This window comes from Gymnoscopelus braueri (genome assembly GCF_963280865.1).
Source record: "Gymnoscopelus braueri genome assembly, chromosome: 11".
Classification (NCBI taxonomy): domain Eukaryota; kingdom Metazoa; phylum Chordata; class Actinopteri; order Myctophiformes; family Myctophidae; genus Gymnoscopelus; species Gymnoscopelus braueri.
This window is the reverse complement of record NC_137613.1, coordinates 27054701-27076889: the sequence shown is the minus strand read 5'-3', so window position 1 is coordinate 27076889 and position 22189 is coordinate 27054701. Positions and strand designations below refer to the sequence as shown.

At 40.5% G+C, this 22189-nt stretch overlaps 3 protein-coding genes across 3 annotated transcripts; all 3 read right to left on the bottom strand.

Moving 5' to 3' along the window:
* Positions 1-669: 669 nt before the first annotated feature.
* Positions 670-13884, bottom strand: tmem54b (transmembrane protein 54b). The gene is made up of 6 exons (XM_080441541.1): positions 13746-13884; positions 11587-11783; positions 8537-8596; positions 6945-7136; positions 3854-4000; positions 670-1960 (listed from the first exon to the last, which is right to left on the bottom strand). The coding sequence occupies exons 1-6, from the start codon at positions 13756-13758 to the stop codon at positions 1727-1729; spliced, it is 843 nt and encodes a 280-aa protein (XP_080297667.1). The 5' UTR covers positions 13759-13884; the 3' UTR covers positions 670-1726.
* Positions 13885-15288: 1404 nt separating this feature from the next.
* On the bottom strand, positions 15289-16211 carry LOC308094728 (gap junction beta-3 protein-like). The gene has a single exon (XM_080441542.1). The coding sequence runs from the start codon at positions 16156-16158 to the stop codon at positions 15475-15477; it is 684 nt and encodes a 227-aa protein (XP_080297668.1). The 5' UTR covers positions 16159-16211; the 3' UTR covers positions 15289-15474.
* Positions 16212-19647: 3436 nt separating this feature from the next.
* Positions 19648-20645, bottom strand: LOC308095559 (gap junction beta-4 protein-like; the record flags this gene model as incomplete). The annotated part of the gene is made up of 2 exons (XM_080442614.1): positions 19648-19930; positions 20110-20645. 2 exons carry the CDS (start codon positions 20643-20645, stop codon positions 19648-19650), a joined length of 819 nt encoding a protein of 272 aa, XP_080298740.1.
* Positions 20646-22189: the final 1544 nt, after the last annotated feature.

Genomic DNA, 22189 nt, shown 5'->3' with positions numbered 1-22189 from the left:
AAACCTCGTGTGAGGATGTCATGTTTGTTAAGTTGGACCCGAAATCGATGACAAAAATATACCATTTGTGTTTCAAACGCTGCACGTGTGGTGCCTTTTCTTAAACAACTAGTCACATTATGACCGTTGAAGGATGTGGAATTGGAGACAATGTTTGTTCAGTGTTCACTCAGAAGAACTACCAGTACTTTTGAGGACAAGATTATTGTCTGTGTGTCTTTGGGATGACAGTATCACATTACAGAAAAATACAAGTATTGGTAATGTATCTGGTCATGGTATTCCTCAGCTCTTCATTAAGCCTGATTTATACTACAGTGTCGCTCACAGAAAATAGCCAATCTTCAAGCTCACAATGTATTGCCAGCTAGCTAGTAGATCTGCTATTTTCAATGAGCAAAAACATTGCAAGAGTATAAATTAAGCATTACCAAGAAGGTGGTTGGAAGTGTGTGTGTGAGTAAGAGAGAGAGAGAGAATAAGTCTGAGTCCTATCAGGTCACCGATTGCCAACATCATTGAGTATTAATTAAATTACAGAGTTACATTGATTTCATTATTAATTAATGATTCAATTAAACATTCCAAGTTACACTGATTTGATAATTAATTACCAACTAAAATAAATATTTCAAGTCAATGCAAACACGGGGATAATAAATGTATCATCAATGTGATTTTTATTTAGAAATAAAATAAATATGCTCAAGCCAAGGCCATATCAAAGCACTAGTTCTAACTCAAATTTCTCTTGACCTTTTATCAGAAACAAAACACTCCAACATGATGGCAACCTTCTTTACACACGACTTATTCAAACCAGAAGGAATGACAGACAGGCTGGCTGAACCAGTTGAGATGCACGTACTGTACACAGTCACACACACAATATTTATGTGACTGGAATCCTGTGTGCTTGTTCAAACAACAATCTTGTCATTTAAGCTCCATAAATCACGGATTACCTCAGGTACTAGTTGTGCGAGTTGGCAAAAAAACTACAACAACAAAAAACAAGAACAGACATTTCCATTTGTAACGGTTTAGAGGCTGGGGGTCACAGTTGACATAGAAATGGAAATGGGTATAATGTATGTGGAGCGGGGTTGTAGGTGCGATCCAAGCTCAATATTTACTTCATCGCAAGACAGTGTCACTTGCTGACAAGACCGGCTTTTCAAGCTAACGACACGTCGCATCAGTTCTTGTCGGCAAGAGGCACTACGGAGGATAAATAAGGCTTTACTAATGTATTGTTAGACCATACGTGTACGAGACAGATGTGTGATCTTAAAGGGTTCGTTCACCCCCAAAATGCCATTTTTTCAAGCAATTAGACACCCCATGTTTTTGGTGCATTCCTAAGCCAAACATTTTATGGCAGCGGAGACACAAAGAGTCTCCTTTGTGTCTCCTACCAGAACCGCTGCCTAATGGTCCACTGGTCATCAAAGTATTGGCTTAGGAATGCGACAAAAACAAAATCCATGAATTCAAGTCTCCAAGGGGTGACTAATCGATAGGAAAAAATGTGTATTTTTTTGGGTGAACTATCCCTTTAAAGTCTTTATACATAGTTGTGCGCCAGTGTCGCATGTACAACCATATTTGGATTACAAGTCATGCATCCCTCTTCCTAATGTACGAGACACACACACACACGTGTGATTCTAATGTTATCTACTGTATATCCAGAAGACACATAAATGTGTGATCTTAACGTCATCTATACCCAGAAGCTGGACCTCTCCGTGGTACCTCTCTCCAGTAGTTGGTGATGCTCGGTGATGGTGGGTAAGGGCAAGGTGCTGCTTCCTCTGTGGGGCTGATTGAGAGGCTGCCTCTCAGACCGAGGATGACCATGGAACTGACGCTCCTGATGATGGCCATGCTGCTGCATTGGAGGTGGAGCGTAGCGAGGAACTGCTGTGGTCTCCATCGACGGCTGCACTACGTTTACCTGGAGAGAGAGGGGGGAAAAAACGAGAGACGGGCATTGGAACCAGTTCACGTTTCACGATGTAAATGAAGCCTCAAAGCTACAATGTGAGACTTACTTTAATGAATAAAACCCTTATTTTCATCAATCTGTAGAGTAGAGCATGTTAATACAATGTAACTAATATACATGTGGTTGGAGATGGTCTTCCTACTCTTCCATTGAGCCATTAGACTATGGTGTCAGGTGCGTGCTTATGGATCCCACTGCCTTTCTAGGGAGACCTGCTGTGATTGGCCAGTAGTCGCTGTGATTGACAGTTCTTCCTTCCTAGCGTTTTTGCAACAATGCCTAAACCTAACCTCAGTAAAACTATGCCTAAACCTAACCTTAACCTCAGTAAAACTATGCCTAAACCTAACCTTAAAGGGATAGTTCACCCCCAAAATGACTTTTTTTCTATCGATTAGTCACCCCATGGAGACTTGAATTCATGCATATGTTTTGGTTTTTGTGGCATTCCTAAGCCAATAATTTGATGACCGGCAGTGGTTCCGGTAGGAGACACAAAGAGTCTCTTACCGGAACCGCTGCCTACCGGTTCGATGGTCATCAAATTATTGGCTTAGGAATGCCACAAAAACAAACAAAAAAATCCATGAATTCAAGTCTCCATGGGGTGACTAATCGATAGGAAAAAAAGTACTTTTTTGAGTGAACTATCCCTTTACTCTCGGTAAAACTATGCCTGCCAGGAAGCCTATCAGACACAGGTAAGGCGAGTCTATCCTATAACGCACGTTGGTGGAATCCATAATAACGTGTGTCAGGTATGACACCTACTGGTTGACAATGTCAATAAAGTTATTTGAAGCAGACAGAGCACAGGATTGGACACTAGGTGCACCACCAGCTTTATTGGACTTCAGATAGCTGCAATTGCCTTCCTCTGTCAGGAGAGGAAGACAATGGACATAAACCTTAGGGAGTGTAGCTTCAAAAGGCTGATCCAGGAATTTATTAGGAAACACAGAAATTAGGGGGGTTGTGACCTCCAGGGGGGGGGTCACCAAAATATATTTTGGGGGTCCCCAGATGATTAGCTTAAAGTGCAACATTGTTTTCTCATTCAACAGTAAATGAACCAACATACAGTATAAGTGTATACAGGGGATCTGCACATTTCTAACGTTTCAATTTAATGACCTCAAACTCAAAGACCTTTTTAATACCAAATTGGCTAAATTGTCAAATATTACATAAGAAGGAGGCAAACATTGTGAAAGTAGCCGATCTACAAGCTCACAACGGTTCAAACTACAGTTCAAATATGATTATTTCGGGGGTCGTGCCCTGAAAAGTTAGGGAATCCTTGATCTAGACTCTAGACAGGGTGACAGAGACGGATACATAATATTATTTCACATTGTAACCTAATGATTAAAGATTTTTCTTTTATGTCTGCCGTCTCTCTCTCCCGATGGAGACAAGTAACTACACCACCAGTAGGTGTCCTACTAGTGTTGTCCTGGAGTAGAGAGACCACCTCCAACCACTGCAGATGTACTAGTTATAATGTATCAACATACTCTATCATACAGATTGGTTAAAGTAAAACTGCTGTGAGTCGAGTTTGAAAGGACACAGTACTACTTGTTGTTGCAGTCAGTCCAAAACATTTAGATTATAAATGTTACAGATCTAAAACAAATACCCAGTCTCCAATTTTGCACCTAAACCAAAAATTGTGAATATAGCAGATATACTGTACAAGCTTGCAGATTGTCTATTTGTGTCTATTTGTGAAGAAATTTTAAAAGGTTTTTAAACATTTTCGCCTATTGGCATGTCTAAAATAAAACCACACCAGGGTAAAAGTAGTTGATTACTCTGTGCATACTGGTCAACACTCACCACTGGCCTCCGACCTATGGGCCTCTTGTGGCGACGACAGCAAGGGAGACCCAGGAATGTCAGACAGACAGCGAAGCATCGCATGGAAAACACCAGCTGGACGATGGATGTGACGATCAGAGGCACCCACAGGATCAGGGTGGTACTCTGGAGGTGAAGAGACAGGACCACAGACGTGTGAGCGAGTAGCCCAACCCTACCTGGACTGTGCAGAAATGCCATTACAGGCCAGAACACCCAACAGGCATTGCAGCAACTGGAGACACAGCACATCTGTGCCAGTGTAATGATACTAGAGTTTCAATTTTTGGAGAGTGCCTGTGGAGTGTGAACAAAATGCATGTTTTGAAGCACACAAAAAAACACCTGTGTTTTCATTTCCGCTGGGGAGCAGGCCAATGTCACGGGGAAAATTGAGGAGCAGAAAAAAACATTTAAAGAACCCCCAAAACAATTTCACCAGCAGGCTCTTCGGTTAGAAGATTCCGACTTCATGCAGGCCTCATGTGGAACGAAACATTATTCATGATGAAATACCCCAGGATACCCAGAGGCAATATCTCACGCTGCGTTGCATTTTTATGTACTGAAATATGTTGCTGTGCTGGAAGTCTGTGTTTCTGTGTTGACTGGGCTGTGAAAACAAATCCCCTCTGGGACAATAATGTCTAATACTCACAAGTATATCCTGTATACTGTATATTAGTGTTAATTTCGTCGACTAAAACTATGGCAAAAACTAAGCTATGATGACTGAGTAAATATGTTGACAATTTCTCAACAAATAAAAACTAGACAAAAATGTTAGGGAGGGACTAGTGGAGGGACTAGTGGAGAAGAGACCCAGTCGAACAAAGACAAGTCATTTTATGCTTTGTTGCGCGTGGGTGTCACACTTGGAAACAAGTCCGCAAGGACTTTTATGAACGGACCTGTTAGACAAAGTATTTTAAATGTAACTGTGCTGTTTTACATTTTTTGCCTAATAAAAATATTCAATCAATCAATCAATCAAACACTACGAAAATAGCCGATCTACAAGCTCACAGCGCGACGCATTGGGAGCTTGTAGATCGACAATTTTCGGCATGCAGCTAAATATATGCCTTTATTGACAGGACAGTAGGCTGACTGGGGAGAGAGAGATGGTGAGTGACATGCAGCTTTCAGGCTACACTGAGCCTAGGTCCAAGGCAAAGCAGGCTTGACCGGCCATCTGTAGCCCACCTCTAACACAGTGGTTCCTCAACCTTTTCAGGCTGTGACCCCCCCCCCCAAAAAAAAAAAAATCATGTTTGAACGGGGGACAAACATTTGGAATGTTGGAGTCGAGGTATTACATTTTCTTTGACTCGGTTCTACAGATAAATATTGTGAAAATAGCAGAACGCTCCAAGGTGTTGTGAGCTTGTAGATTGGCTATATTCTAACAATTTGTGCCTCTTTCTTATATTATTTGACAATTTGGCCAATGTTTGACCAGTTTTTATAGTATAGTTTGTTGATTACTTTTGATGCAGTAATGTTTTACGTTTTAGGTATTAAAAAGGTCTAAAGGTCACGTCATCTGGGGACCCCCCCCAAAAAAAAATCACCCCCTGGGGGTCCCGACCCTCAGGTTGAGAACCACTGCTCTAACAGGACATACCCAGAGGTGGGGTCAGCTGTCCTGCTCTCCACCAAGGTGCCTGTAGGACAGTGTTGATTTCGTCGACTAACAATGACGAAAGACGTCTGTTGACTACCTTTTTTCACTTACGAAAACTAAATAAAGAAATAAAATAAAAACTAAGCTATGATGACTAAAACTATGACTAAATATATAGACAATTTTGTCAACAAATAAAAACTAGACTAAAATGTTTGGGAGGGAATAGTGGAGAAGAGATCCAGTAGAACTAAGACAAGTCATCATGGGTGCGAGCGGGAGTCACAGACCGAAAACAGTTGATCTACAAGCTCACAACACGTCGCGCTGTGTTGTGACATTTCGATGCTATCACGGCCCACCAAAAAATAACTTTTAGTCGACTAAATCAACTGTAGATTTAGTCGACAAAAACTAGACTAAAAGTAAACATTTCAGGTGACTAAAATATGACCAAAACTAAACAGAATTTTATTCAAAAGGCTAAAGACTTAAACTAAATCAAAATTTGCTGTCAAAATCAACTCAGTCCAGCAATGAAAGAGAGAGCTGCAAGAGAGAGGTCAGAGGTCAGAGGTCGGAGGAGATATTGTGCTAATGCGCTTCAGGCAGTTCTACTAGTCAACCAGTATGTGTCCTATACCCAAAAACCAGGGTCTACATTTCTCAATGGCAGAGCATGGAGACCACCTCCATCCACTGCAGTAACATATTCTACCATACAGATTGATTAACATAACATTCTATTCATTAATCCATTAATACCGGGGAAAGCATCTGTGTCACTTTAAGATTTCTTTGGCTATTCAAAAATAGAAGATATACAAGCTCATAGCCGCGCTATGAGCTTATAGATCTGCTACTTTTAGATAGATATGCTTTTTTTCCTGAGAAATCTTTGAATATATATATATTTTTAACTTAAATGTTTTGAGATGTGGTCCGCAGCCAAATACATATCATTTTGGGGGACCTTGACATGGAAAAAGTTTGAGCACCATTGATATAGCAACCAAACAACTAAAATGATTTGGCAGCAGACCCCCATCTCAAAATATTGTTCCAGGGACGACCCCAGAAGCAAAGTTTGAGTTACAAATGTTCGCTTCAAAAGAATATATATAATCAAAGATGTTCCAAATGTTTCACAATTTTTCAAAAAAATAGCAGATCTACAAGCTTGTATATCTGCCATTTGTGAATAGACATCCTACCCAGGATTCGAACCTGGTGCTCCCCCCTGCATAAGAGATGTTTACCGCTCATCCAAGAGGCAACCCTGATTGGTCGGGGGAGATATAGCCAATAAACCATTATTTTATAGCCAATAAAATGGATATAGCTAAAATCTAAAATGACAGATGCGTTCCAGGTCTTAATGGCTTAAAGTAAAATTGCAGCTTTAAGCGTCAATGTTATACACATTCACACACACACACTTACATAGATGCGTGTAGGGTCGAACGGGCACTCATTGGTGATGCTGGAATAGCCAATGGCGTCGGGGAAACGACAGAGAGTAAGAAGACTGCGTCCGCCGTGCACGACGGCCCTCACCACGGCAACCATCAGACCAACGGCGGAGGCCGTGGCCAGCAGTCCAGACACCAGGCTGACCAGGAAGAATGACCACGTCTGATCAACAAACAGAAGCGACACATACACATAATTAAATGAGTCACAGACCGGGAAAGCCTATACGTTGTTATACCTTTAAAACCGGGAAAGCATCAGTGTCATTTTAGATGTTGCTTTGTATATAGCAACAGGATTCTTTTCACATTTTTTAAACTTAGGTTAGGATTTAGAAGGCGTCAGGCCTCGGGTCTAAATGGGTTAACAACTTAGTTGACTGGAGTCTCCCAGGACTCTCTACACAGCCTCTTCGCTGAAAATAGCTAATATACAAGCTCACGTGTTTGCAGCACTATTTTCACCGGATGTTCGCCCCAAGAATAGGGAATAGGGAAGCTAAGGTTCAAGTACTTTTAACTTACATGATTAATAAATCGGGAGATTAGATTACCTCGGGAAATCAACTCCTGATTAGAACAGCGTTACTCTAGATAAAAGTATTGTATGCAGCCAAGGGAGTGCGATAACAAAATGTGTCAGGGTTTCAGAAGGTGTGGTTCTCACCACTATAAAAGGTGGGATCAAGTTATTCACTCCCAGTGACGTCTATAAGGTTACAACACTTATTTATTTATGCGAAAGTGCATGCACTTAACCACTTCAGCCCTACATACTTTGTTGTACGACGAACAGTGAAAATAGCAGATCTGCAAGCTCACAACACATCGCACCGCAATACGTTGTGAGCTTAGAGATTGTCTATTTCTGCTATTTTTGCCTACTGAATAATGACATGCCCTAAATAGGGATGCCAGGTTTAAAGTGATTAAACTACTGCGAGTCCATTCAGCCCTGCCTTGGTTCTGTGGTCACAAACAAAAGGCAATGGGAGTGGTGCTCCCAGGTACTGTAAGTAAAGAGAAGCTCCGTGCAGCTCATTGACTCGCCGGTCTCGTCCGAGCAGCCCCGACAGCTGATTAAATAAACAGAGGAGGGCAGTGGTACGTGACCAGAGGCGATAAAACAACAAGGGGAAGATAGAAAGCGTACTCCCAAGCTCAGATGGGACTCAAACTGTGACTGATGTGTTTCGGCGGTGCCCGCAGCCAGAAGTAGGACTTCAAAAAGGCTTCTGTCTAGTTCTGACTGGTGAGGCAGACAGCGGCTGAGAATAACGATCTGTAGTACACACGCGCATGCAACTTTGAGTGCGAGCGGAACACACAACCTGAACAGAATGGGAGTGGAGAGAGATCAAAATAGACGCGAGATGCCACTAGAAATGGCAACGGCGCACACAGTGCTGGTGCCTGTCATTTCATCAAGAGGCTGACATACAGTACAAGGAGAAAAGGAACAAATAAATAAATAACAGTGGGTAAAACCTTGGGGAGGAACTATTTCTGATATCTCTTGCTTTCTCCCCCCAGGACCTTTCATATTAAAAATGCAACACTCACCAGAGCTCTGTTTCGCTTGTTTTTAGACAGGACAATTGCTAGAATTCCAACGACGACACCCTGCAATAACAACACAGAGGACAGCGTGAAATTATCCATAGATATAATAGTATTTTTTCTCTGAGTATGTTAATACTTTATTTATTATCTGGGACAGTGCACATTAATGAACTTTTCAATCAATAAACATGATATCATGTAAATATGCCGGACTTTGCTATAATCTCATTTCCATCCGTAAATACAACATAACTAGCACATCTGCAGTGGTTGGAGGTGATCTCCCTACTCTTCCATTGACAAATGTAGACCCTGGTGTCAGATAGGACACCTACTGGTTGACAATGTCAATAAAGTTATTTGAAGCAGACGGCACAATGGATTGGACACTTCTTTATTGTAGTTCATGCATTGTTTCAATTACCTCTCTCCATCAGACATACAACGTGCAGATTGTAACTTTAAAATATTGCCGTTTTATTTTTATTTTTTATATTGGGTAAAAATATTGCCGTTTTATTTTTAATATTGGGTAAAAATATTGCTGTTTTTAAAACTGGGAATGTTTTTTATATGACAGCAGGACATCAAACAGTAACATAACTAAGGTTTAGGTGATAACATACAGAACAAAAGGCCCATTTATCTAGGAAAAGCAAACACTAGGCCACTTTCGTGAGTTTTCTGCCATCTAATGGTCTAGGTAGAGCTGATGTGAGCTACACAGCTCCAGTTAACAAAATGAATAATGGGTTTTAGATTTAGGTGCGCCGATACGCAAGCATTGACAAGTCAACAGTATTGCTAACACATGCACATTGGTGCACATGGCACACCTAAATCTAACACGTATTATTCATTTTATTGGCTATGTAGCCTACAGCTGTGTTACATCACACTTACATCACTGTGTACCAAGGTCAGCCTAGTAGTGGTTAAAAACGGAAGCTGAGTGCTGGTCTTAGTGTAACACAAACTAGACTAGAACTAGAAAACAAGACATTGTGCCTTTTAACCTTTAACCCATTTAGTCGGGCAGAAACCTTGAATCTCCAAGTTTCAAATGTGTAAGTCTTATTGTAAATTAAAGCCCTACACCATCATACAAGACTGCCTCACGATGCGAGGCGTTGTGCGCTTGTAGATCGGCTGTTTTAACTATTTTAAATTGTTTTTAAAATAATAATAAAAAACTATAATAATTTGACTCAAAAATACGTTTTTCAGAAAACTTAAAGGGTCTACACCATGAAAATCACTTTTTTCTTGTTTTTTTGTATTTTTTGGGGTCCCCAGTGTCTCTTGTACCCCAAAAAATGTTTTTTTTTAAAATTCAGTCATTCCTTCTCATTTCATGGATTTCCAGAATGGGCGTGTCTGAACAGGCGATCTCAGAAATGTTTATGATGTCACAAACATTATTGATGGCAAACCCAATGTTAAATGAAAAGTGCCCGAATCGCTCCGAAACTTTTTCTACCCCCCCTAAGTGGGGGTCTACGAACAAATACATCGGGCTCGGATTTTGGCTCCGCCCCCCGGAAGTGGGTGAAACAGGCACCTCAAACACTTGGTGGAATTGTTCAAAAATGTTCAAAGTGTTTTTTTTTCGATTTTGTATTTTTCTTAGATGCTTCTTTTTATGCAGAATTTTTCCATTTTTTTTCTTTTTTTTAATATTTTTTTAAAATATTTTTTTGTATTAACAGACAGAATTGCTCAGTAGCCCCCCCCTGCCCAAGAGGACGTTTTGGTATTGCAGCTGAAAGCGCTGTATAAGCCAGAGACAATTGACTTGGGATGAGTATATCTGAGTGATGATTTAGGCTCAAACCTTTTGAAAAAGGTTTGAGGGACATACACCATATGATATTAAATATCAAATATTTTTTTTAAATTCATGGTGTAGCTCCTTTAAGTCAGGATTTAGAAGACATTTGTATAGGTCTTAATGGGTTAAAGGGGAATACCACTCATTTTCAACATTGAACCATGTCAAAATATACCTTAGAGCTGGCCGTATGTCACTGATCACATGACCCCAACAATCAATTCACCAGTTCTAGGCAACACAGAAGGGGGATCTTATTTCCACACAATAGCTCTAAGGTATATTATGACATGGTTCAATGTTGAAAATGAGTGGTATTCCCCTTTAAGATGGTAGCAAACAAAAGCAGGGGAGATGCATCGACAAACCAAATAAATGTATTGGTAATTTTATATTCATTAATCACATGAAGCCTAGCATCCCTATTCTGGGCATGAAATAATAGGAGAACAATTGGCAGAAATAGCAGATCTGACACATTGAGAAATTGTGGATCGGCTATTTTCGGCACAGAGATTTAGTGTAGAGAGAAAAAAGGTCCTAGTAGAGTAGAGCCCTGGGGGACTCTGGTCAACGGTTTAAGTGGTTAAAGATATTTTAATTCAATTCATGAGATGTCCCGACTGAAATGATGTATTTTGTATGTACTTGTCCCCTCTGCATCTGTGCTTGGGATCCCCCTGTATTTGTCAAAATACTTCCAAAACGTAAATGAAGTCCACGATCATAACACCAGAGGCAGCTCCACTGATCATGTTCAACCCAGATTTGGCACAAACAAGGGAATGAACTCTTTCTCATGCTATACAACAAAAATGTGGAATGCCCTATACCCAAAGGAGTAAAGGAGTGTAAAACCCTACTCACTTTCAAAACTGCCCTAAAGAATCACCTTCAGGAGGCTGCAAATCCAAACTGGCCCCTGTCAAAGTCCTAACCTCCCCCCCCCCCCCTCCCCTCCTCCTAAAACTTCTTGTTTTTCATACCAGTAACATGTAAGCTGATTGTATGACGTTCTGCATAGTAGTGTATACTTGTATGTCTTAAATGTCATCATGATTTGAGTGCACGGGGATCTCATTTTTAAATAAGCCAAGTGCTTTTATGAGCGATCCAGTTTAGAGGACCTTGTATTGTGATTTGTACTTCCATGTACTGTTACCATGTCTTTCTAAATAAAGTATTCAATCAATCAATCAAAAAAGCTGTGCCTGCTCACCAGCATTCCGCACACCAGCGCCACCACATTGGAGATGGCGTACTCCATGGCCCTGGCCTGTTTGTGGAGATTGATGTGTCGCAGCACCGCCCCGTGCACTAGCGCCCCCAACAGGAAGTTGACATGGCCAATGACGAGCATGCTGAGCCCCATCTTCATCAGAGCCTTGGGCTCCTCCAGGCTGGCACAACACACACCTGACCAGAGGAGAGGAGAGGAGAGGAGAGGAGAGGAGAGGAGAGGAGAGGAGAGGAGAATACAAGGAAATAAAATAAGTAAGGAAGGAAAGATGGGGAGGGGAAAATTAATTTGGAAAGATTGGAAAGAGAAAACAAACACCATCAAGATGTTGATATACAAGCTCACAACGTGGAGCAATGCAACACAATGCTGTGAGCTTGTAGACAGATACTACTACTAATCATTACAGGAGGCTGTACTGCTGTTACAGTACATCATCCCATGCTGCAGGTTCACAGTCCCAAGGCTATCCTTGTTCTATTGATCAGCGGCACAGCGGCCAGGTCAAAATCACAGCACACATGTCACCGGCATTAATGATTACCTGCTAAACACATACAGTAGACCAGACCAGACATAGACCCACTGCTGTGCTGTCCAAACAACCACTACTGACTGCTATTCAGTAAGTCTCTGTAACAGCATGTGTGACAAGACAACACTCTTACTGTACCTCTCTGCTGGGTTTACCCACTCACTTCATATATGAATGTAGATACACTCAGTGGTGTAAAGTAACTAAGTACATTTACTTAAGTACTGTACTTAAGTACACTTTTGAGGAATTCTTACTTTACTGGAGTATTTCCCATTTTCAGTACTTTTACTTCTACTCCACTACATCTCAGAAGCAAATATTGTACTTTTACAATTATTTGAAAATGTTAGTTACTAATTACTTTGCAGATATAAATTATGATATTATAAAACATTCAGTAACCACTTTAGCCCTATTTTATACCTAGGCTATTTGAAAATAGCCGATCTACAAGCTCACAACGCGTCGCGATGTGACGCGTTGTGAGCTTGTAGATCTGCTATTTTCAAACATTTTAGTACTTTTACTTTTAGTACTTTAAGTACATTTTGATACCAATACTTTTGTACTTTTACTCAAGTAAATTTTGAATTACGGACTTTTACTTGTAACAGAGTACTTCTAGATTGCAGTATCGATACTTTGATTTAAGTAACACATTTGAGTACTTTTTCCACCACTGCACCCCCATAAATGTTTGCTTGTACAACAATAGCTATTAGCTATTTCACAACCACTCAACAACATTTTCTCAATTCCTCATTGTAATCACCAGGAATGTTGTCCATGCAATGCATTACTCACACACATACATTCCTGGTGACATGAGACAAGACACAGACACACAGTTTACCAAATTTGGGGTTTGGGGGGTAATATATCAACACAAGTGCTGGATGCTATTATTCACCCTAATATACAATTATTACGTTTTGAAGATCAACACAAGTGGCATCAAAGCATGTTCATTAAATACCCCATCCATCCTGCAATGGTCTCTCTTGCCAACCAGATCTAAGCTTAGCCCTAGAATGGCTGTGATATTACATACATTTCATGAAATGTATGCAGTTGTGGAAAGTAACAAAAGTATATGTACTCAAGTACTGTAGTTAAGTACAATTTTGAGATAATTCTTTACTAGAGTATTTCCAATTTGCAATACTTCAACTCCACTACATCTCTAGCCAATCGACAAGCTTGCGAGCTAGATCTGCTATTTTAGTTTAGTACTTTTACTTTTGATACTTTAAGTATATTTTTATCCCAATACCTTTGTACTTTTACTCAAGTAATTCTGAACACAGGCCTTTTACTTGTAACAGAGTATTTATATTGTGGCATTGCTACTTTTATTTAAAGTAAAATATGTGAGTACTTCTTCCACCACTGTACAAATATTATACGTTTTAAGATCAACACAAGTGGCATCAAAGCATGTTCATTAAACACCCGTCCCCATCCATCCTATATGTTCTCGCTTTGCCAACTGTACCAGATCTAAGCTCAACTGCGGCGCACCTAGAAACTTCTGAAGCTCCTCAGTACAGTCACAGACTAATCTGCAATGTCACAAAATAAACATCTGAGGCCCTAGTACCTGTATGAGCCATTCCGTTGTTAAATCATCATCCGTGCACGTTGAGGAGGGTATTCAATTCATTCAGTGTTCCTGTGCTTCCTCATGTCGACATGCAGACAGCAGATCAAACCTAATCAAACACACACAGGTGCATCTGTCTGTCTGTTGACAGAGAAGAACCACCTCCCTGTCCTCTGGCGTTTAGCGTTTAGATACATAACATTTGACTTCCCATTTTGTGCATTTTACAAGTAGTTGTCCCGTTTGTCAGTGTCACTTACACTTTGAACTATGAACTTATACTTTGTAGCCAGGTTGATTTTTTAAATTCACCCCCAATAAGTTCAAGTTTATGTGTTTCAATTTTAGTCGAACTCCTCGCTGTAAATTGCAGTAGTGGACCTTAAGCGCCATCCGGTGGATATAAGTCGTAACTACTATCAGTAGCACAGGAACATCAGAAAGGCCATTTAATTTTAATTATAGGCTATTTTGAGTGGGATTTTTTTTAAAGAACATCACAAAAATGCTTGCAACTCTATCTGTTATTGATTATTGCTGCCAATAATTTCAAGTTTAATGTTCATTGTGCTTCAATTTGAGTCCAATTTCCCCGCCTCGAACTTTTTACTGTATTTCCTATTTTTATTATTTTTCATTTCTAAACTGTTTATATGATGTTCTGCATAGTAGTGTATATCTGTCTGTCATTATGAATTGAGTACAAGAGGACCCCAATTTAAACAAGCCAGTGGCTTTCTTGGGCTTTTTTTATCCTATTTAGTTGACCTTGTATTTGAACTGTACTTTCATGTGCTTTTTGTCTGCAAACTTCTAAATAAAGTATTCAATCAATCAATCAGTCGAACTCCTCGCTGTAAATTGTAGTAGTAGGCCTAACGCCATCCAGGGATATCATTCTGAAACTACTATCAGTAGCACAGGAACATACCACAGAAAGGCCATTTAATTAAAATTTGGCTAGTTTGGTTGGGATTTAAAAAAAAAAATAACATCACAAAAATGCTTGCAACTCTAACTGTTATTGATTATTGCTGACAAACCCTCCTGTGGCCTACAATATGTGGCCTATAATCTTTTCTTTTTTCTTTTCTCAATGACTCTAATAGACATCTACTCCCACCAAGTGGACAAATAAGCCTACAACACACTAGTGGAAATATCACTTTGATGCCATCTGCCATGTGTCAATGTAAAGGATTTTATTTCTTAGAATTCACACAAACATTTTCAGGAAACACAAAGTAAGCATTAAACACATGTTCTGTAAACTTAAATAATTCAATTATCATTAGAATGAAAGTGTTTGCTCTGGCACTGCTCAATTGTACATTTCACCAAAATTATATGCTCACACATTTACTTTGTATTGAGTAATTTAGATGGTTTCAAATAAAAAATAAGTCTGGGTTCCAATTGCTCCGTGGTTTCCAAAGTGGGGACCAGGGACAGCCAGGGGTCCTTGATGGGATAACTTTATGACAGTACAAAACATAAAAAAAATTGTAACCTTTCTAACAATGTTTCAATATCACCATTATGAATGTATTTCTCAAGTACAATTATGATATTTGAAACTACAACATAATTTCTGGGTCCCTAGGACAGAATCATTTGAAATGGGGGGGTCCATGAAAGTCAATTTAGGGGTCTGTGATATGAAAACGCTTGAAAGCCCCTTGCATAGCCGTCACAGGCACTGCAGTCCCCTTCCAGGCCTTTCTGTTTAGCTAGGGTGTGGAGCGTGGATGTGGCCTCGATGTTTGAGCCTCACCAACCGGACGGCGATCAGATAAAAGATCTCACAGAGGTTGAGGACCATGCACAAAATAGAGGTTCCCACCATAAAGTATGTGAAAACGGTCTTCTCGGTTGGACGGGATATGAAGCAGTCCACCATGTTGGGACAAGGTGCGAGATCACACTTCACACGTCTGGGTAGCTTGAAGCTGTGATAGATCATGTGGAGGAGGTACAGAAAAATCACCTCGATGGCCGTCTTGAAGAAGAGGCTCAAGAGGTAGGTCCACCACAGACCTCCGTGCTTCTGGCCCGGGTTGTTATACAGGTGGCAGTTCTCGCCGTGCTTTGCCTGATACTTGCGTTCCCGTTCTTCTCGGTAGGCCACGTGCAGCACCACCATGAAGGAGGGACAGGTGACAAAGATAAGCTGAAGAGCCCAGAGACGAACATGTGAGATGGGGAAGAAGTGGTTGTAGCAGATGTTGGTGCAACCAGGCTGTCGGGTGTTGCAGTCGAAATGGCCCTGTTCGTCGCTCCACACGCGCTCTGCCGCCGTCACGAACACCATCACACGGAAGACAAACACCACAGACAGCCAGATCCGTCCAAAGGCAGTTGAGTACTTATTCACCCCGCTGAGCAGACCCTCCAAGCCCTTCCAATCCATTTGTCTGGCTTGGGGTCACCTTCCCTTGTGTCGTCGTTTTGATATCGAAGAAGTCTTCTGTTGGAACATTGAAGGATACATTAGGAAACAATTGAAGAGTTACACTGAGACCAAACAATGTGTGTTGAGAATAGGGCTGGGCGTTACGTATATCGATATTGTGATATGAGACAAGATATCGTCTGGGATTTGGTTGTAATAATATCGATACAGCTTAGATGTTGTATTTTCTTGTGTTTGTATATGTCACAGTTTAAAATTCTAAAATAAAAGTAAAATCATAAAATATCCGGAACTTATGACAGTGTTCTAGTTGAGAGAAATGAACAACGATTGCCTCTACCTGTTTGGTCATCATATCCACAATACTAACAATAATTTCTATAAATTGTAGTGTAAATATCTTCAAAAAACAACAGTCGGCATCTCCAATATGTTTTCACATGATCAATATTGAGGTATTATTATTAAAAATAGCAGAATATTTGAATTTCTCAAAATCACCCACTGGTGCTTGTTGAGAACATTGTGATGATGATGTGAGACATTATTTACAATTATCACAACCAATAAATACATGAAATACTGTAACAAATAAACCTGATGTTTTAGGTATTTTTGTTGTTGTATGTTTTAGGGGTTCTATGAATGTACAGTAGCCAAGACAAAATTGTGTCCTATTATCACACTACGTAGTTTAGCCTTACCGGCTGTTCAATAACTGAAGTGTGTTTATTTGTAATTGAGGCTATGAAAAAAGCTTCCTTTAATATTTGAGCAAACATTTATATTTGTGTTGCCTATAAAAATTCTCCTCCACCACGAATAATTCTTCCTATTTAATTCAATGACCTGTCTTTGTCGACCTCTGGAACCTGAGCAAGACAGATATTCAAGATATTCAATAACCAGATCATGGCTTAAATTGCATATTTACCTTTCAATCTGGTTTTATTTTAGGCCCATCTCGTCCCTTTGTCCGTCAAATAAACCTGATGTGACTTCACGACGTTAGTTTGACAAACTTCTCATGTACAACTGTTTCCTCATATGACTGGGCAGGGCAAGAAACCGCTGGCCATACTCTGGAGGTGTGGTCAACGGATTCTGGAATCCAGCCAAGAAATGTCCTTAAAACAGCTAAAAAAGATTGTATGCCATAGATTCTTTTTTTCCCCCCTTTTTTTGCTGAAGTCATCCTTCATATCTTCCCCCTTGTCACAATAAATTACATCAGAAATGACAGTGAACCATGCCCTTAAAATTAGAGTCACTAGAGACACATTAAAGGACCAGGTATCACCCTGTTGAGTGACAAGAAGCTTTGTCAACAGCAACCTGCTATCAGGTGCTGCAGTTCTTATCTTAGGTTTAAATCTATGTCCTTTGTCCACCCTTGATTGGTGAAAGCCACTACCTTAGCATGTGTTTGTTCAAGAGCTCTGGGACCATTGGTACTGGCATGGGAATGAGATATGGAGTCCAAATATTACAAATAGATAGAACATACCTGTACATATTGCAAATGTTGACCATTTCTTGATAATTTGATTCTACTGCCACTACTCAGTTGTACAACATTTGTGGGAATTGTTCTTTAATTGTTAATCAAGTATTAACTTCCTATCACTTCATCAGGTATGTATTACTATGGAATTCAGGATGTGGTTAATAGCCGTCATCGACTCGTCATTAGTTGTAATTAGGAGTGGTCATTTTTTCAGCCCTGATTCAGTATCACCACTCCCATTCTATCACTGGACCAACTGGACTCAATCTTTTTGTTCCCAAACCTGTGTGACACATTGTGATTCATTTTCGCTTCTGGTTAATCTTTTTTTATTTATTTTGTCAAATACATTTCAAAATAAACTCCTCCTTGTATTCAGTACCTGTTAGATTTGTACCTGATAAGATCGCTTTTCTCTCATTTCAGTAATCGGATCGGATAGATTTGTTTCTCAAAATTATTGCAGAACATGTACAGTATGTGTATAAGTTCTTCTAAATAGTCCTGTGTATACTGTGTGTATGATTCCTTAACCAGTCCCCAGGGCTCTATATTAGGCCCCCTCATGTTTAAAATAGTCAATCTACAAGCTCACAATGCGTCACAATGTTCGCCCCAGACGCTAGGGTTCATGTGTTCAACTAATTCCTATGCTTGATATATAAAGATGTCACTCTCTGTTCATGTTCACTTGTTGTTAATCTGCACAAGATGGCAAGGTTGAAACGTTTTGTTTGCTGCTGTTTCGAATAAAGTGGAGTGTCTTAAAAGTGAGTTGGGAGCCCTTCTTTCCTTTAAACTAATTCCTAGCCATTGAACTAAGTGCATCAATTCAGGCTTTTACAGGCGCATGCACACACTGAATAAATGTGATCGTCTGGGTTATGATTATTATTAATAGCTTATTTTTGTCTCTTTATTTCATGTTCTTCTTATTTCTTCCCTCGTTTGTGTAAACTTTCTGAGGCAAATTAACTGATTCAGATTCTGATCAGAATTTTGATACTGAGCTGTGAATGGATTCAGAAATCCTCCTTATGGGAAAGTGCTCGGATATGCACCATGGGAAATTCCAGAGTAAGGTTTGTCATTTTAATAATGATGATAATAATAATAAACTGTATATATCACCATCTGGTTTACACACACACACACACACACACACACACACACACACACACACACACACACACACACACACACACACACACACACACACACACACACACACACACACACACACACACACACACACACACACACACACTGCACTTCCGTTCCTGCCCCACGAATAACCTTCTGGTGTAATATGTACATAACTTAGGGTAAATGTTTTAATACTTTGTTGTGAATTTTATAAGCCACCAACCTCACCAAAGTCAACTTCCTAGTGTGTGCAAACATACTTGCTGAAAAAGATATTCTGATAACGTTTTTTTTATTGTACATTTCATACAGAGAATGTTGCTCAAAGTGCTCTGCAGTATTGATTTAGGAATAAATAATTTTCATAACTGTTTACCTTTTAGGACTAATGGTCATGACTTACTCATATTTAGCTCTGTTGAGAAATGCATTCCATTATTGCTGATGAAAACATTCTATCTACTATTCTCATGCAAGTGACAATAGTAGATAGAATAGAGAATGATAAAGAGTGATTAAAATGTATTATTTGTAGTTATAAAAATAAACAATGTTCAATACACACCAACTATATCAAAAGCACATACAAAAAACTTTACACACATTTTCATCTCAGCATCAGTGGACCAGAAATGTACAGAACATGGTCTCGAAATTGTATGGATAAAAAAAGACTTGATGTTGACTTTGTAAACAACATTTTCTTTTTCAGGCTTAAACTGTTTCAGGTAGTTCAGGTCAGCAACAAAGATGCTACCTAAAAAGACAGGGGTTCTGTGCGTATACATCCAGTCCTATTCTCTCAAGTCAAACATGACGTGGTGTTAAGTCTCTCAGGAGATGGGCAGACTGTAGGCCGGGGCAGAACTCGCTTTGGCTTCTTCTGCCTTGCCGTCGGCAAACTTCATCTTCTCCAGCTCAACCTCATTATCTTTGACAAGCAGAGCTGTCTTGGGCATGGCAAATGAGTTCTGTGGCACGCGGTGGTGTCTTCTCGCGCCGCAACACTCTAAGCACCTCTTCCCGAACAGGTAGAAGACCTCACACAGGGTAAGCAGGATGCAGACGAAGCTTGTCGACACCATGAAGACGGTGAAGATCTTCTTCTCTGTGGGCCTGCAGAGCACATGGAGGTCAGAGATAACAGTGAGATAATATGACACAGATGTTTATCAGGAAATTAAACCATATCAAATTTGTTATACAGTAGGACTGAAACTTAAACTTGAGTAGTAACATGATAGTAAATCCAGGATTGAATTCATTAGGAATGTTAGGCATTTATTTACCCTTACCTGGCAATATAGCAGTCCACAACATTTGGACAAGGATCTTCGCTGCATTTCACCAACGGTGGGATGAAGGTGGCCTCGTAAATGTAAAACAACAGGAAGGTGAACAAGGCCTCCACGACTATCTTAAACAGCAGACTGAGGAAGTAGGTCCACCAAAGACCCCCGCGCTTCTTCCCCGTGTTGCTATAGATCGGGGTACAGTTTTCGCCGTACTTCAGCCTGTGTTTCCGTTCGCGCTCCTCACGGTATGCCACATGCAGCACCACAAGGAGAGAGGGGCAGGTGACGAAGATGAGCTGGAGAGCCCAAAGTCGGGTGTAAGAGATGGGGTAGAAATGGTCGTAGCACACGTTGTAACAACCGGGCTGCCGGGTGTTGCAGTCGAAGTCCTTCTGCTCATCACCCCAGACCTTCTCTGCGGCCACCAAGAAAACCATGAGCCTGAATATTAACACCACGGAGAGCCAGATGCGTCCAAAAGCAGTGGAGTATTTGTTCACTCCGCTCAGGAGACCCTGGAGAAACGCCCAATTCATGTTGCCGTCTCAGACTCTACGCGACAACCAAGGGCCGAGAACTCCACTGCACGTCTGAATGTCCTGAAGTGTGCTACAGTAAGTGCGAAGACAGGGTGCTCAAACACTCGAGACACATGCCCCTCAGTGCCTGGTGGTTTAATATGGTACTTATTAGGTACTCCTGCCTTTCTTGACACAAGCAAGCACAGGGGAGGGAGAAATACTGTACCAAAGATAAGTAAACTTAAAGGGAGTGGTGTGGCAGAGAGAGAAAGAGAGAGACTTCCTGTCACCTGTACCAAGTCATAAGGGACACATAATTCCCACAGATTACAAACACCCACAAATGTTTCGAGAACATGACTAAAGATATTTAAAAAACATGACTAATAATAACAGAACTTCCATATCTCAGGGTGAGGTACTGCGATGTGGACACAGCTGCAAGATTTGTGAGCTATTGTGACAGGAAAAGGACATCCAATGGAATACAACCAAAGTAAAGACTGTCAATCATCTGTGTATTCCTGCACTATCTGCACCGTGCTGAGCTCGGAAATACTGTATATACAAACCAGATACCTTTAATAAAATACTTTTTTTTTTTTTGTTATCTTCACATATCTGTGTGTGTGTGTGTGTGTGTGTGTGTGTGTGTGTGTGTGTGTGTGTGTGTGTGTGTGTGTGTGTGTGTGTTTCTTTTTTTTCTTTTACAGAAAAAGCTTTTTTTTGTATGTTTACAATATCATATTGCAATGTTACAAAGCTCTGCATGACTAGGCGTGGTTACCTCGCTGTGATTGGGTGGCTGCAGTGTACCATGGCAGCAGAGGCATCAGCAGAGCTCTGCCTGCCTCAGGCTGGGTTGGGGTTGAGGTTGGTGTTTGGGTTGGAGCGGATGTTGGTGAGGCTGGCTCTTGACCCAGCACCCGTTCCGTCTCTGTCTCTGTCCCGTGCCCTGAGAGAGAAAGAGAGACTATTTCTCTCTCACACACAGCTGGAGCATAAAACCAATTCAGGGCTGTCAATTCTGGGTGGTAGCGCGCGCACGCACGCACACACACACACACACACACACACACACACACACACACACACACACACACACACACACACACACACACACACACACACACACACACACACACACACACACACACACACACACACACACACACACAGAGTATGCATCCTGTCATTACATTATAATACATTGGCATAAGCTAGAGGTTACTGCAGTGACATGACAAAACTTGAAAGGGAGTAAAACACTTTCGGGAGGAAACATTTAGATTTCAAATTCAAAGGGGCTTTATTGGCATGAGAAAACTTCACATTTTGGCCAAAGCAAACATGAAACAAAATAAGCATAAATCAAGACAAGTAAATGTATGTAAACAAGTAAGACGCGCGAACGCGGTAAGCGAACGCAAAAAAAGAAAAAAAAAGAATTAAAAAAAATTTTTTTTTTTTTTTTTTTTTTAATCTGCGTTAAAAGGAGCATCTTAGAAAAATACAAATTCACAAAAAAAAAACTTGTTTTTGAACAATTCAACAAAGTG